This window comes from Pristis pectinata, chromosome 2 (assembly GCF_009764475.1).
Source record: "Pristis pectinata isolate sPriPec2 chromosome 2, sPriPec2.1.pri, whole genome shotgun sequence".
Classification (NCBI taxonomy): domain Eukaryota; kingdom Metazoa; phylum Chordata; class Chondrichthyes; order Rhinopristiformes; family Pristidae; genus Pristis; species Pristis pectinata.
In genome coordinates this window covers 66714028-66731977 of record NC_067406.1, presented here as the reverse complement: position 1 = coordinate 66731977, position 17950 = coordinate 66714028, and the positions used below count along the sequence as shown (strand labels likewise).

The following is a 17950-nucleotide window of genomic DNA, read 5'->3' as shown; positions in this document are numbered from 1 at the left end:
TGTACACACCACCCCATGGCTGCCGTCGCCCCAAGACCCCACAAACAGCAGCAGCATCTGCTTTGTAGATCAAAAGATCAATGAACTTCAGCTATTTGTTCACAGAAGGCTCAATCTGTACTAGGGGCTTCAGGCAACAAACTTTTAACATAAAATTACAGGAAACTATTTTAAGATACGAAAACAATACCCATGGTAGACTCTAAGCCGTGGACAGTTCTTTACTATCAGTGTCACATACTCCTTGCAGAGAAAACAACAAAAGATGCAAGTTGAGACACTGTTCCAACTTCTGTCAGTAAATGACTATTTACCCTGTGTATATTGATGAAATGATATGTCTGAGATTGCTATGATAGCTGCAATAAGGCGAATCATGATAGGGATGGTCAGAACGAATTTTCCAGTGGGTAGGACTTCAACAGGAATTGGGCTTAAACACCCCAAAACCCAGTCAATCTGCTTTTTATGCAAAATTTTTGCAAAAAGTGTAAACATGCAATTTCCAGTTCTCTCTCTCCCACAGTGCAGCATCAGGCTGGATTGTCTTTGCCAAATACTAATGCCACAGATGCTCGGAGCTAGGAGGAATACAAGAATTTCTTTTGTAGGCAAAAAATACAGTAAGCTACATTTTGGAATCAGAGCTAACAGCAAGTAAGGTGGTCGTGTAGCACAGAGTCCAGACCAGCTCTCTGCAAGAATAATCCAGCTCGTACCCCATTCACTGCATATGCTTCCAGCACCTAGAAGCACATCCCAGGTAACTATCATTCTGTGTAAAGAAAACTTGCCTCTCAAATCTCCTTTAATGTTCCCACTCACACCTTAAATCTATGTCCTCTAGTATTTGACATTTTCACCCTGAGAGAAAGACGATCTACCATATTTATGCCTCTCATAATTTTATACACTTCTGTCAGATCATCCATCAATCTCTGATGCTGCAGAGAAAAAAAAGGCACTAAAATAATATAGTACAGTATGCTATATTTGTTCCACGAGATGAAATTGGCCAATATTTCTCTTAGTAAGAACCAAAGCAAACCACATCAACTGATCGTCACATTGGTGCTGTCAGGTGCCCTCTATGTGGAGTTTGCACATTCTCACTGTGACTGTGTGGCTTTCCTCAGGGTGCTCCACGTAGCAGTGTGCTTCATATTCTAACTACACACTGCATAAATCTGTGTGCTATACACCCTCAGTTATGAAACTGGCTTGGTTTTTAGTGTTTCAAAAGAGAACTTTTTTATATAAACAATCTTCTTCAAAATTCGGAAGTGAGTTTAAAACAAATTGGGTCTACTGAGGGAACTATGCCTTTAGATTTTCTGTGCAAGGATGGTTTTGGTTTTAAAATAATACCATACTTTGTGAAACTCATCTTCCATAGTCTGGAAAATAGGTCCATTTATATTGCACCCTAACACATCCTCAAGGATGCCACCAGCACTTCAAATTTATTAAATTATTTTTAGAAAGTTTGTTGTTATTCTGTTGATAAACTAAACAGCAATTTTGTGTGCAGCACTGTACCAACAACAGCAAATAGAGTTAGAGTTATACAGCACAGCCCTTTCAACCTAGTGCACACCAATCAAACCCTCCATTTTAGATTAATCCTCACATCAACCCCCCTAAGATTTTACCATTCACCTCCATACAATGGGCAATTTACAGTGCCCAATTAGGCCACCAACCCACAAGTCTTAAAATGAGAGAGGAAACAAGATCACCTAGAGTAAACCCACAGTCACAGGCAGAATATGCAAACTCAAGAGACAGCATAACTGTGACGATCAGTTAATATAGTTTCCTTTAGGGCTTGCTTAAGAGAGATATTGGCCAATTTCCCCTCATGGAACATGTACTTTATGTCTTCAGGACCTTTCCAATTGCATTTGCCATTCAGGCTCTAACAAGGCTAATCACTAGGGAAAAATGCATCTCACATCAAACATAAATGTGCTTTAGACTTCAAATTGGGTTAGTTATAGATAAAGTGCGGTAAGGCTGTGCCATACCTGTCTGACTTTAGCACACTTACTCTAAAATAGGTCACAGTCACTGTCCCAGCTAATTTCTGGTCAGGGTGGTATAAAATTGTGTCAACATTATTTAATTGTGTGAATATTTCCTCATCTGCATATTCAAATCCATCATTAATTCAATATGAATTCTATCTTGTGTGAAGAGCAGAAAACAAACAGTGACTTGCAGATACTTCATGCATTCAATATTATCACTTACACCTTTGCTAATAAACTTATTTTCAATATTTGCTATTAAGTTTTACTGTGCTGCTTTATCACATTTTTGATCTAGATGTGCACATGAACTAGAATGCCTGGATCTGCAATTTCCCTCACAACCTAGTAGCTCAAGTCCTTCAGACAAGTATCTGAACAATATAGATTTTGTTTTAAAATGCAGTCAGTACAACAAAAATATCAGAAAGATAAGCTTGAATATCTCAGTGTCTGGGAAGACAGGTAGATGGGTGACAAGGAAGAATGGTTTTCCATTATGGGCTAAAATTACTTTTCATTTATTTCTAAAAAATGGAGAATACAATTATAAAATCATTAAAACCAACATGAGCAATCAAGCAAACTTACTTGGAGAAGGGCTATAAACAGGAAAAAAGAATTGGCTGCTCTTCTGAACTGTGAGTACAGGAACCTTGGCAGGAAAGTAAGCAGGTTATATTTTGCAGTGCTGAAGAGAAACAAAAAAAAATGCATCAGACATTACACCAATATGCACAAATTAGAATCAATGTAGATGACGCAATGTACGTTAAGGCATATTTTCATCACAACAAGTTCAATAGGTATACACGTACAAACGGACATACAAATACTTCATAATTACTCGGAGAGTTGAACAAGTATGGATACATAAGCCATTACAAAATATGAAGCACCAGAGGATGAATAAATGCTAGACTGCTCTGAACAAAAGCTGCAACTTTCAATTTCTTTTTAAAATTCATCTACTAAACTATTCACTCAGCAGGCCACAATAGATGATCTTCAATTCACAATCTGACAAATTCCCAAACTATGGTGCTAATCCAAGACAATTTAATAATCTATTAACCACACCCGGTTTCTGCAAAATTATTGCACTCTCCCTTGCACAAAATGTACTTGAACTCAAATTAAATTCATTGATCATTTTGTCACCAGTGATTCACAAAATCATTTATGTAGGCAGTTTGTAGTTTTAATAGATTGACACCGCTTCAAAATTATAACAGATGAATGCAGGGCAATATATTGTAACACAACTACTAATTTGTATGCAAATCTTTCTGATAAAATGAGACAGCATCCACTTTCAAAATTAGATTGATATTAGATTTCCTCTTTCATCAGTCACATTATTCAAGGTCAAATGTGAAAGCTTGGTTAACTGTATTTTAATATTTATTCTTCAAGCAAACGAATAGGTTAAACAAAAATATATGCTAAATATGCCTGCTTTTGAAGCATAGTGGCATAATTCTGAGAAATGGCAGGCAATCTTTTTGCTCCCATATTGATTGAAGCCCCAAGATTAGCAAAGTTTCAAAAGTTCATTTCAAAGACAAACCCACAATTTATCTTGCCAATAAATGACCAAAGCAGACTAAAATCAATAAGTCTAACCAAAGACCCAAGGAGATAAAACAAGGACTGCAATATCAATTAAAAGCAATGAAACCTCAACAAAGATCCATCTTAACTTCACAGTATAGGAGCCATATCACAACAATGGAGGGAGAACGTCCAACTAACAATAATTTATTTGAAGCCTCCTTGAACATTAATGCAAACCTTAGCCATTAGTATTTCTGATGAAGGGGCTTGTGCAATGGAATGACAGAGAAATTTTGTTTGTGCTGAAACTAAGCCAGAAAATAATGGTCTTACAAATTAGGGGTACGCAAATTCTCAATATGCACACCAGCTAAGCAAAGTTCAGTGTCACAAGCACTAAAGTGAACATTTATTCACTTTCCCATGCATTTTACTATACAAATCAGGAATAACACCAATTTTGGAGACACTGGTTGGGTAATTGTGCCTACTGCCAATCTGGAAGAAAGTTGCCCAAAAAAAGTCACATGCTATGGATTTCTCAGTTTCTGATGTTAAGGTTTGTCATTATTTCTAAGGGCTTGTTGGGATCCAGTAACTATGATTTTTTTTAGGCAAAAGGCCCCGAAACAAAAAAAATCAAATTCTCCAAGGCTATAAACCAGGAAATAAAAGCATAAATTTTATACCAATTTTAAATATTTTGCAGAACACTAGGACCAGAACAGACACAAGATTAAGGTATTAACTGAAATATCAAACAACCAGTTAGAAAAAAAGCAAGCAATTTTGAATTGTGAGGGACAACTTGCAAAGAAATCAGCTTTTTAGACTGTTAGGGATCATTAGACATAGGACATCCAACAGGAATTATATGTATAACAGGCATGAATGCAAGTCAGAACCACTATTTACAAAAGAACCTGTCCAAAAGCACAGTCTCAGTAATCAGTTTTGAAACAAAAAGCAGCAACACACAAAAACCTGGAGCAACTCAGTGGGTCAGGCAGCATTTATGGAGGGAGATGGATAGTCGACGTTTCAGGTCGAGATCCTTCATCTGGATAAGATAACCAGTATAAAAGAGGTCCAGGGAAGAGATGGAGCAAGAGTTGGCAGGTGATGTGGATCTAGGCAAGGGGGATGATAGACAGATAGGGGATAGGAGACTGGGTATAGGGCTGGGTGCCAGGAGGTGGAAGTGACAAAGCTAAACAAGTGGTCACTTATTTGACCCCTAAGCCACCATTTATCCAATAGGTGAAATATCTCCACCCAGCAATGAATTAATAATTTGCACTATCTTTTGCAGAGGTAGGTAATGGCCTTGGGTATCCAAATTTCTGAATCCTACAACAAAACAAAAAAAAGAGCTCAAAATCCACTCACAGAGTAGAACCTGCACTCCAAAGAAAACAAAGTCTATTTGAATAAATAGCACACATATTTGGCAAGATCCAAGAACAACTCAAATATTGCCCCAAATCAAATTAGACAACCTATCAAACTAAGATGGCGATAGGCCATGTTGAACTGTTGCAGTTCACTTGGTGATGGCACTCCAGATACCATTCTAGATAGGGATGTAGCAAACCATGATCATCTGTCCTACTGCAAATGTTCTTAAACTCTTGCATCTCTCTGCAGCAAAAGGACTTAGTTTAGACAAATTAGTGCTAGATGTAAAATTCTTAAATTTCCAAATAGAATTCCATGAAAATCAAAAAATTGTAGATGCTGGAAATCTGAAACAAAACCATAAAATGCTGGAAAGATAACAGGTCATGCAGCCTCTGTGGAAAGGGTAACAGTTTTTGAATCTGAAACTTTAACTGTTTCTCTTTCCACAAATACTGTCTGTCTGTCTTGAATGTTTCCAGCATGAAATTTTCTGCTCGAAAACAGAATTCCATGTTTATAAAGTCTCTTCAAATGAACGATCACTACTGATTTCTTACTTTAGAGATTATGAATTTTACTACCCAAATTCACCTCCGGAATGAACTCCAGGGAGATTAAAAGAAAACAAATTCAGTGTTTTATTCGCAACTAGATTATATCCCCAAGAGGGCAAGATCTCCATTTACAAAAGACATTCATGGGCAGCAAGTAAGGGGCTCACTTAAACTAAAAAACTATAAGAAGGCAAATATAAAAGTGTAGGTCTTGACAATAAGAGGAGAAAGTACAAAGCACAACAAAAGAGATACTAAGAACTACATAAAGGGAGCACGAGAAAAAACTTGGAATATCAAAAACAGCACTTTAACTCCAAAGAGTCAGAAGTCACAAAAATAGTTAATGGTGATACTGAAAACAGAAGAGACTGCAGAAGTGCCGAACATTTTGCATCTGGGATCCTGAAGTTGCTCAATAACGGACAGAGGAAAGCATGCAGGGTGTCACCAAAACAAAAACTAACTGAATCAACTGTATGACAGCTAAGAAGAAAATTAGGTTACTCGATGTTGAACCCCCAGGAAAGATGGCTTTCATCAAGGAAATTTAAGGATGTACCAGAGAATATACTCAATGCCCTAACTATAACACCCCAAAAGTTCTCTTGATTCTCCTGATTCCTTTGAATTATTATTTCATGAATGTTGTTTCTCCATTAAAGGAATGGGACCAAGATAAATAGGAGTCTCATATCTGTCAGCCTAACGTGTTTTCTAGAAATTACCACACAGTCTTTCATCAAGAATAGAACGAGCAAATAGATTGGAAATTTTCAGTTTATCTGGGAGAACATAATTTCTAATGCTTAGATTGTTTCCGATAAACAGATTTTATTTTTGTTGAAGAGGTACCTTTGGATAGGGGATTGTGTCTGAATGTTATTTATTGGATCTTCCAGAAGGCATTTGGTCAAGTTGTTCGCAAGAGACTGTTAGTTGAAGACAAATTATTAACCTGGTTACGGAACAGACTAAGCACCAAGGATCAAAATAGAGACAGTGGACAGGTACTCAAATGAACAGGATATGAGTAGCAACACCCCACAAGGATCTATTTTGAGAGTTTATATTATTCCTTATTTATTTAAGTAACATATATAATGACTCTGACAATGAAATGGAAATCCACTTATCCAAATTTCCCATGGTACAAGAAAGCATGCATTATAAGCAATGCAGATGGGAGTGAAGTACCAAAGGACTAATTGACGAATTGAATGGGCAAAACCAGGACAAATGCAATTCAATGCAAGTATGAGTCATCCATTTCAAACCAATAAAGAAAGAGGGAGCAATTCCTAAGTGGCGAAAAACTAGATATAGTTGAGATCCAAGAGACTTGGGGGTCCATGTACATAGTTTAATGAACACAATGGAAAGATGCAAAAGTCAAAAAGGCTAGAGAAAAGCTGGTCTAGAAAGCAAGACCTAGAATACATGGGAATTTAGGATATGCTTAGGAAAGCTCTAGCTGGATCACACCTAAAGTACACTGAGCAGCTCAGGACACCAAACCTGAGAGAGGATAGTGTTCTTTTACATGGTGCAGTACAAATTGCCTCAAATAATACTATGACTCTATAGCTGTGGTTAAGCAAACTAAAGATGCATGTACTGGAATTTAATTTAAATTCATCCTATAATAATTTTTTAAGGAGTAAATTTATAGAAATTTTCAAAATATTTAGGGGAAATCTGACAGCATAAATGGCAAGAGACTGTTCTGGTGCTAGGGAGCTTAGAAAAGGATTCACAGCCTAAAAATAAGCAGAGCTTTCAGGAATAACATTAGGAAACATGTCTGCACAGAGAATCACGGAAGGCCAAAACACTTTCACAAACACTGCCAACTGTTGATTTCAAACCTGAGACTGAAAGATCTTTGTTAATCAAAAGGAATATAAGGGACATGGGGTAGAGACAATAAGTGGCTTGAAGTCAGATTAGTGGCGATCCCTGTGAACAGAACAAGCTTGAAAGTTTAATTGGCTGACTTCCATTTTGATATAATAATTATGGCAATCTATAACTATCAGACATCTTGTTTTTTCCATTCAAAGAGCTGTCAGAACATGAGCCACTGGCTTTTGATAACCCGACATGCTGTGTCAGTTTTGATGAAATATGCTGACAAATCTCAGTGCCAGTATCCTTTGAAGTTGCAGGAGGGAGAATTCAAGATGCTGTGCCAACAACTTAATGTGGGCAATCATACAGTTAGAATCATACAGCACAGAAACAGGCTCTTCAACCCCCCTCCCCCATATCCATGCTGACCCTCAAGTACCAGCTGTACAAATCCCATTTACCAACACTTAGTTGGCAGCCTTCTGTACCTTGCTAATCAAGTGTTCCTTTAGCTACTTCTTAAATATTGTTAGAGTCTCTGTCTCCACTGCTCACTCATACAGTGCATTCTAGATTCCAAGCACCCTCTGGGTGAAACAAAAATTCCTCTTTAGATCCCCTCTGAACTTCTTGCCCCTACTCTAAACTAGTTTTAGATACCTGCCATGGGGAAAGGTTTCCTACCATTTCTGGCCCTCTTAATTTTGTATACCTCAGGTCCCCCGTAGCTTTCTCCACTCCAAGGAGAACAAACCCAGCCTATCCAGTCTCTCCTTGTAACTGAAACGCTCCATTCTCAGCCACACCCTGGTGAATCTCTGCATGGTTTTCAGTACAATCACATCCTTCTTATAGTTAGCAACACACAAAGGAGCTGGAGGAACTCAGTGGGTCAGGCAAGATGCCAGTGATACAGTGGACCAAATGAGCTGATGGGCCAAACCCAGTGAGGTAGAGTGGGCTTCGAGTAGTGAGGAGGCCTCAAGCATCTCAACCCAAGGTTCTGTCCTCAAAACACTGACAACTGGCTGTCAAAGACTTCAGAGTTGTTAAAATATCCTTGATAATCAAACTATTCAGAATTAACTATAAAAGTCTAAAAAATTTAGTAAACGAATTATGAAATAAGCAATAATTAAAAACTAACACCAGCCTCTCAGACAACCTCAACCCACTGTAATTTGCTTATTGCCGAAACAGGTCTACGGTAGACGCCATGTCCCTGGCCCTACGCTCATCTCTGGAGCATGTGGATAGTAAAGACACCTACATTAGACTATGGCTTATTGACTGCAGCTCTGCCTTCAATACTATAATTCCAAGCAAACTCATCTCCAAACTCCGAGACCTGGGACTCAATACCTTGCATTGCAACGGGACCTTTGACTTCCTGACCAACAGACTGCAATCAGCAAGGATAGGCAGCAACACCTCCACCATGATTATTCTCAACACTGGTGCCCCACAAGGCTGCGTCCTCAGCCCCCTACTCTACTCCCTATACAGTCATAACTGCGTGGCCAGATTCTGCCCTAACTCCATCTACAAGTTTGCAGATAATACCACCATAGTGGTCCACATCTCACATAACAATGAGTCCGAGTACAGGAAGGAGATAGAGAGCCTAGTGACATGGTGTCATGACAACAACCTTTCCCTCAATGTCAGCAAAACAAAAGGAAGGGGGCGGTGCACATGCTCATGTCTACATCAACAGTGCTGAGGTTGAGAGCTTCAAGTTCCTAGGAGTGAATATCACCAATAGCTTGTCCTGGTCTAACCATATAGATGCCATGGCCAATAAAGCTCATCAACACCTCTATTTCCTCAGGAGGCTAAAGAAATATGGCATATTCCCTTTAACTCTCACCGATTTTTAATCAATGCACCAAAGAGAGCATCTTATCCAGATGCATCACGACTTGGTACGGCAACTGCTCTGCCCGTGACTGCAAGAAACTGCAGGGTTGTGGATACAGCTCACCACATCATGGAAACCAGCCTCCCCTTCATGGACTATGTCAACACTTCGCTGCTTCAGTAAAGCGGCCAGCATAATCAAAGACCCACTCACCCCAGACATTCTCTCTCTCCCCCTCCTATCAAGCAGAAGATACAAAAGCCTGAAAGCACGTACCACCAGGCTCAAGGACATATTCTATCCCGCTGTTATAAGACTATTGAATGGTTCCTAAGTATGATAAGAAGGACTCTTGACCTCACAATCCACTTTCTGACCTTGTACCTCATTGTCTACCTGCACTGCACTTTCTCTAACTGTAATACTTTATTCTGCATTCTGTTGTTTTACCTTGTACTACCTCAGTGTACTGTATAATGAATTGATCTGTTTGAATGGTATGCAAGACAACTTTTTCACTGCAACTCAGTAGATGTGACAATAATAAACCAATTTACCAATTTAAAATGAAGTAAACCAATGCTTCTCTTTATTTGTAACTTCAAGTTTGTTTTACTTTCTCCAGTTCTGACAAAAAAAACTTAACAACATTGGGCTGTGTTCCAGATTTCCATACCTTTGCACTGGTGTTCATAAGTCAATAATATACAGCAAGTTAGATGCATGCACTGCTGACCTCACTCTGCCCCTTGACTCACCAGTAGGACGAGGGATCCTCTAAGCTATTTACCCAAGGGGTTGGATGCACTTCAAATATGGTCCCTCAGCTTTACACCACTCATAGCTGGTGAAAACTTTAACAGGGCAAGTTTAGATAAGGTTTTTGTTTATTTTTCTACATTTGACTGAATTTGTTCAATAACTAACAATTTTGTTTGAAATCTATTATTTTTTAAAAAATAGATCAGTTTAATTAATTTTCCCCCTGTTTTCAAACATCTCCGAATAGTGAGACCTGGAAACAATGAAAAGGGTTCCTGCCAGAACCAGATGGCAGAAGGTCATCAGGTTGGTACATGGGCAGTTTATTAGTTGGCTCTGCCCAAGGCCTTGTTGCCACTTGCAGTCCACTCTGCTTCGCAATAAAAAGGCTCCAAGGGTCATTAGGAGTAATATAACTGAGTTATGGAGTGACAAGACCCAGGCTAAAGCCAGTCTGGTGCACCCTGTTGACTCCTTCCCTTACCAGCACCTACAGTAATTTGTTTATGAACTACTCAGCACTCTTTGAAGGTGGTGAAGGAACCGAAAACAGGAGATGAACCACACAAATAACTGAAATGAGCCAAGCAGGAATGCTTTAAAAGCATGGGGATCCTACAATTTATATTATGAATCAAAGCAACTGCTATATTATGCTCACAAAACAATTAGGCCTCAGCTGGAGTACAGCATGTAATTGTGGGTACCAGATTTTAGGAATGATGTTAAGGAGGGTGCATGGGAGATGGTGAACAGTGGGTGGCTTCAGATATGGAAGAAAACTGGAGTTATTCTCCTTACCATAGAGAAAACAGTGCGGTTTTCATAGAGGTATTCAAAATTATAAATGGCTTTGACATAGCAAATAAGTATACAAGGTTCGCAGAAGAGGATCAGTAAACGGAGGTTTATGATGTTTAGCAAAGGCCGAAGAAAAAAGTACAAAGCCAGCTTCAACGAGTGCTGGATGCAAATTCAACTAAATGCATTTGGAAGAAATTACCACATCCCCTGCAGAACTTCCTGCACTACCTTGCACAAGACCAGCAAATTTAGAACTTCTATGCAATGTGTGAACCAAATGATAGTCAGCCACCGGAAGTCCATGAGCAGAACATGATGGTACAGTGTGCCAGAACTTATGCTAAGGAACCCATGAAGGATCACAAAGGTTTGCCATTCATTTCATTGGAAGACAACAGTTGAGAGTGTTTAAGGTGTGAGTTATCCAGGTTTCCCAGCTGCAAATTACATTTTCCAGTATGTTCACCATCTCCCCCCCACCCACCCACCCCCACAAGGTTCTGTCATGGCACAAGGCCTCACTGCTGCACTTGGAGCTGCACATTCCAGTAAACTCAATGAAAGATGCGCAGAAGGTTAAGTGCAATTCTTCCTTTATAGGTCAATGGTGACACCACCACTGCCGACTCCAAATTCTGGGTCAACGACAACATTCATTTCAATAAATACTTGGAGGGGTTGGGGTGGTGGAAATAATCACAAAAAAGGTATGGGGAAAAAGGGAATAGAACTGGGATTTTTAAAGAATTATTATTTAAGATGGCTGTGTAAAGATGCCAGCATAAGCAGGATGTGTTCTCTGGCTGTGCTGAATAATGCTAGAGCAATAAAGCTTTAATACTAAAATTGTCCCACTTTTACAAATTTGCATTCAAATAAGCACCATTTTCAATTCATACTAGGGCCATTCATTGGTATGACATTCTCTTGTGAGAAATATATTGCAACATTGATCAACTGGATTAGTATTAAATAACACTGAGTTAACAATAGATTTGGAACATCATAATCCAATAATAAATGATATTAAGCAATATTTACACAAAGAACAATGAGTCTTGATAGCAAACAAAAAGATCACATTTAGATTTTCAACTAAAGGCCAATTAAAGTTATTCCTACCTGACATGGTTACTACAAAATTTTACAAGCTGAGGTCGGTTGATAAATATTATCCTCATATCTTCTTGATCAGCCAGTGAGGTTTTCTCTGAGGTATCCTCAGCTTTCTCGTAGCCTGTATAAAAAGAACAACATGTAAAACATGTTCAAAATTTAAAAGACCTATATATTGGGTAATGCCTACAATTTTGTCAGAACAAAATGAATGGCTTCCTTCAGTGCCATTAGGCATCTATAATGCCAACTTTCTCTCTGCCTTCTCAACAACATTGGCTCCCTCCCACCATCACCATCCTTCCCACCAACCACCCCCCCCCCCCCCCCCCAGATGTTATGTGCAACTCCCTGGTGTTCTGATAAAATACTTATTTTTTATTTCAACTAAGGTATAGATACAGAGGATGCAAACAACCAGCACCTTTGACAACAATCTGTAAGGTGAGAAAACAGAAACAAAATACTTCCATCAGGAAATCTCACAGGCAGAAGAGACCCAAACAAAACATTTAATCCTGTAACCATCAGCACTCTTCACAATGAGCTTGACCAAGAAAAGGAGGGAGGATGAGGAGGGAAAGGATGTAAAATAGCTTGGGGTTCTCCAAGCAGATTAGCAGGTGAAGAGGCAGGTCTTGTCAAAAAACACCAAAATTGACTATGTGGACTCTAGATACATTCTCTGGGAATGAATGACTTTGATTCAGATTGTCTTAGCACTCTTAAAAAGCAAAGTTAATAACTTATTCTAAAATAGACAACTTTCTGACAATGCCCTTCACTCCAAATACGTGCATAAGCTTGCAACTTTTTGAATTCATCTACATGTGGGGACTGAAGCCTTAGCTGTAAGAATTACCCAATGGTACTCAAATGCAAATCCTTACTGCTGTTTTCAAAGCAACTTTGTCCCACAGGATAAATTACCTTCTAGTTTCACCTACAACCTCCCTCCCACATAGTAAGAGTAGAAAGTCTGAAGCAGTTCCAGATGATACCTACTCAAGGGCATTGAAAAAAAATGTGATTAACATTGGATTAATGCAAAATGGATAGTCAATGGTGCAGACTTGGTGGGCTGAAGGGCCCGTTTCCATGCTGCATCTCTCTATGACCCTATAACAATTATAGAAGGATGATAAATATTGGCCTTGCCAGCAGTACCCTGATCTTGAAAAAGTAAATTAAAACCTAGGACATGTTAAATATGCTATATAAATACTGTACAATTACAAATTTTAAGAAAGTGTAAAACCAGCCAATTTAGCTTAAAGAAATTTTTTTTTATATAGAGAAAGTATCTTGAACGCTAAGTCTGCAGTCCAAAATGAGGAAAAGACAGGAAATCAATAGCAAGGAGGATCTAAGGCAGACTCCAGAAACAGAATCAGAAATTCAGCTTGCTAAGGTTAATGACATGGAAATAGGCATAACCAATGACATTAACTTGAAGTATATAATTTTGCAACCATACAGAACCATCAACACCCTATTAATTCCCTAGTCATAGGAGAATATGTCCCCTCCAAGTATCACACAAGGAATGGATAGTACACACAGAAGTAGGTAACATCAACTTTATTACTGTCACGAGAAAGGAAGGGAACACAATTTTGTCCAAGGATAATTGCTTGTTAATACACAAAACATTTAAATCAAAATTTATCGACTCCCCTACAAGTCGCAAGATAAAATTCAAAATATTTTCCATGGTTCATCCATTATGAATAGAGCAAGATTTAGCTTCAGTTTTCTATCACTGTTAAAATCAGATTTATCATGTTGCATCTGTAATATGCTGCAATCAATGTATTCTGAAGCTCAACACTGAATGGGTTAAGTTCCATAACAGGAAGCCAAAGAAATCACAGGGCTCGTTACCCTCAACAGCCACAGCTCTGCAGAAGTTTACAAGTTCTGTCACTCTTTAAATCACTCAAAAGCCACAAGATGTATCGATTCATCTTTCACTTCCAATAAGAGTGGAATAGAAATTCAACTGAATGCTGATATTGGAAAATGCTTTGCCTCAGGAGCTTTGCATATGAAAGTTTAGAGACTATTGTTTTTAAAAGAAAAGAGCCCACAAATCTCCATGATGATGTCAAAGCTCTTTATATATTTAGTCTTTCTATGAGCAGAAACTCACTTGGTTCCTTCAATACCCCTCAGGGAATGAAATCTGCTTTTCTTACTCTGTCCTCACTATGGCCCCAGATCCACCAATACAGCAACTCTTAACTACTACTCTGTTCAAAAGTTGCAAGTCGAGTTTATTGTCACATGCACAAGTACATGTATGCGCGGGTGCAATGAAAAAGTTGCTTGCAGCAGCATCACAGCATTAGAGATAACATTCATAAGAAAAACATTAAATTGTACAAAATGAGACAAGAAAGAACACAATTAGAACAAAAAATAGTGATGGGAAATTGGGAATGAACAAGTGCCATCAATATCTTGTGAACAAATAATTTAAAGTGATCCAATGCAGCAGCCCAATCACATTTCAATTATCATGTTTACCCTCAAACTAGGCTCCATTGATTTTTCTTACATTAGGAATCAGTTACTGACAAGCTCCCTAACCCGTTAGGAATTTTCCTTGGAAGACTAACTATTTTCTCCCCTCACCAGCTTCTAAACGAAATGCCAATCTGGATCTCTGAAAAACAATCTACCGCTGACCTTTTCACAAAAGTACAGAGGCAAGTGAATGTGGCTTGCTGCTAGCAGCAACTTGTGGGCTATTACAACTAATCACAATTTGGCAATCTGAGGACTGGTGAAGTAAATGTGGGGAGCTGCAAGGTATACAGCACTTGAATCACCAAGTCGCTGAAGAAAATAGAATGAAAAGTGAAAAATACATGCAGGACTAGGATGTAATTCTCCAGGGAAAAATAATGCCTACTCTTGGTTTAGGTTCCTGTGGTGGGCTGAACATGTCCTCTGTTGTACAGATTGCCAGATTTTTAAGTACCCATGTGTTTGAAACAGGTAAATCAGCAAAGACCCTGGAAGTTGACCAATTGACAATGGCAGAACTGAAGATGGGACACGATGACTGAAAAAGTAGTCAAAGAAACATGACAAAGTCATGCACAGCCACTACCTACGAGCAAGAGGAAAGAGGTATTGGATGAGCAAATTTTATTGAGAAAATTAACTTTAAGAAGTTGATTGTGCTCAAAAGATACAAGGTATAGTTGGTAATAAAAGTCAAACTCAACCTATCAAAGGCTATGTTCAGTGAGTAAAGCTAGAATTATACCAACTGAGATTCAGTAAACAAATGTGCATTTTATTACACCAAGTAATGCAACTTGCCCAAAATACAATTCAATAATTAAAATAAGACAGTCATTAGGATGTATATTGAAAGATTATTTATTTCTACAACTCCAGGTTTGCTCTCCCGTTAAAATGTTGTGTGAAAATCAAGAAAAACTGCAGATGCTGGGAACCCAAAATAAAAACAGAAAATGCTGGAAACATTCAGCAGGTCAGGCAGCACGTGTGGAATGACCTTCCATTTTCAGTAGCAGAGGTGGATGGGGTGGGGGGGGGGGGGGGGGGGGGGGGGATTAATAGAACCTCTGATGAGGCCAGAGCAAAATGGCTTGATGTGGCAGTTAGAAGGACGTTTTGTTTCTTGGTCTGTGGCTGCATAGGAAAGTGCCCTAGCATAGCAAGTGGATGGCTGGCATTTAGGAGAGGACCAGGGAATCATGAAGGGAGTACTTCCTTTGAAATGCTGACAGGGTAGGGAATGGGAAGGAACTGTGTCTGCTGGTGGAATTTTGTTGGAGCTAGCAGAAATTGGAAAGGAGAAAATGTAACTTAACTCAAAAAGTTTTACTTTGAAGTAGTAAAAAACTATTTGGGGATTCTAGCCTCTCACAAAAAGAGGACTGTTTTAATTTTAAGGTAGCTCAGTATGAGAATAACAAAAAAATTCCAAATTGTTGCTTTCAACCCAGCTAGTTCTTGCAAATAAATTGCAAGCAATTCAGATAACTATAATTTTACACTTAAATGGGACTACAATAAATCTATTGCAGTGTACAAGAATATTAAAAAAATCAATTTGGATATTGAAGTTGTAAAATTCAAAGTCAGAACCACACAATGATCATTATGATAAGCAGCAACTGAAGATATTGAGACCAGATCCAGTGGACATCCACAATCCCCATCCAGATGCAGGGAATTGATCTAGCTGAACTTTGGAGCCAGAAAGTCATTCTGCAAAGTGGAAGAGGCCACAAGCGGTGACTGGGCCTCCAGATGCAGGCCCTGAATGCTTGCACCCAAACACTCCAATGGCCTTTTACAAGCTTGTTGATGTCGACGGCTACTGAACTGTGTTTCAATGCCCCTGATAATCAAAAGACATTTAGAAACAGTTCAAAAAAGCTTAATATTTTTAAAGTAAATTAGCAACACCATAAAGTCCCATGATTAAAAACATCGTCAAATACAGGAAAAACTAACCACTCAGCTGCATTTACATTTTTATTTAACATTGGCACACTGATTATGCCAACCAGTGGTGAGCCCAGCAAATGAGCAACAGGCGAGATGTGCTGGCATCTGACATTCAGCTCATTTTGACAACCTGCAAACAGAAGTCATTGACTGACTGACCTACAAGGAGAAAACTGCCAGTCAATCTCAGAGTGACAGCCATAACTGAATGTGACTCTGCTCATAGTACTCAGTGTTACATCAATCATTCTTTTTTCTTTGATCAGGAGAAAGTTGTAAATAGAACTATACCAACATGTGAAGAGAAAGTGAATATTCTTGCCCACAGTGACTACAGCAAATGTCTGCAGAAGCTATTATTCATTTTCTGCTTCACTGAATCCCCTGTCCAAACTCAAGTGAGTTTTTTCCAACATGAATGGCTCACAGTTAAGAATTGTCGCAGAAACCATCTCCTCTGTCTTGGCAGTGAAGGAGCAAATGACACACAGCAAAGCCTAAAGCCATGTCATATTAAAAATAAACAAAGCCTGAAATTGAGATAGCTACTGGAACAAACTTTGTATCTGGAGCGTCAGAAGGTGTACTATGAAAATGCACACATTCTCTGATTTATGGAGAAAGTTTACTCTTCTGGGGCTTAAAGTGGACTACAGATTCACCTATTCATGTAACAAAATGGGACTAAGATACAACCAGAAGAAGTAAATTTTATTTGTTTTACTTGAACCAAGAATACACGTTTTCATAAGCACCTGTACTGCATGAAATGAGCTAGCCTGGAAAACAGTTGCCTTCTGCGCCATTTGGTGACAGTGTGATTTATCTGACCATTCTGCTTTACCAGCTCTCCACACTCCTGGCTCTTTTCAAAGTGAAGCAAACTGGCCATGTGCATATTGAAGAGTTGCTACCTGTAGATTTCCTATGAGAAAGATTTTCTTCTAACAAGCACATATCATTTTTCTACCAAATAGACATTTTTCTCATGTTTAAAGCATCAATTAATTATCTCCCAAAAGGAACAAAAACTATTCCCCCCCCCCCCACAAAATAAAATATGCGAAGTCCACCGGAAACAGAAGAGATTCACTGTAGAGAACATTGTCTACTTCATGAGTCATGTATTTTGATAGTCATCTATTAATTTGAAAAGGATATTCCTATTTGACTTGCTGAGTTTTAACTTTACAGAAAAAAAGTTATCAAAAGAGCCTTCAGATGATAGCCTCTGGCTATCAATCACAGAATTAGGTATCAGACATTTGTCCTCAGTTTAAAATGGTAGGACTTCCTACCATAACCCTGCGTTTTGCATCTGAAGGCTGCATTCTTCTCTATAATCCCAACTGAAATGTTGGGAAGAGTGATGGCTGCATCAGGCTGTGCATGGAACCCAAGTATGTGGGCACCATGTGTCACTACGTACTGAGATTCTACCTGTCCCTGCTGTTGCGAAGGATAGGCCTGGCCCCATGGCCACATGGCGTCCCAGTCAGCTGGACGCTGCCGCGCTACCT

The 17950-nt window shown here is 38.8% G+C and overlaps 1 protein-coding gene across 5 annotated transcripts in view; it reads right to left on the bottom strand.

Moving 5' to 3' along the window:
* atp8a1 (ATPase phospholipid transporting 8A1) overlaps positions 1-17950 on the bottom strand; it is a 276718-nt gene that overhangs the window by 212962 nt on the left and 45806 nt on the right. For all 5 annotated transcript variants that reach the window (XM_052045257.1, XM_052045250.1, XM_052045267.1 and 2 more), the window contains exons 2-3: positions 11943-12057; positions 2622-2721 (exon numbers count right to left, since the gene is read on the bottom strand). In XM_052045257.1, the coding sequence (XP_051901217.1) occupies positions 2622-2721; positions 11943-12057 (215 nt within the window). The remainder of the gene's footprint in view (positions 1-2621; positions 2722-11942; positions 12058-17950) is intronic.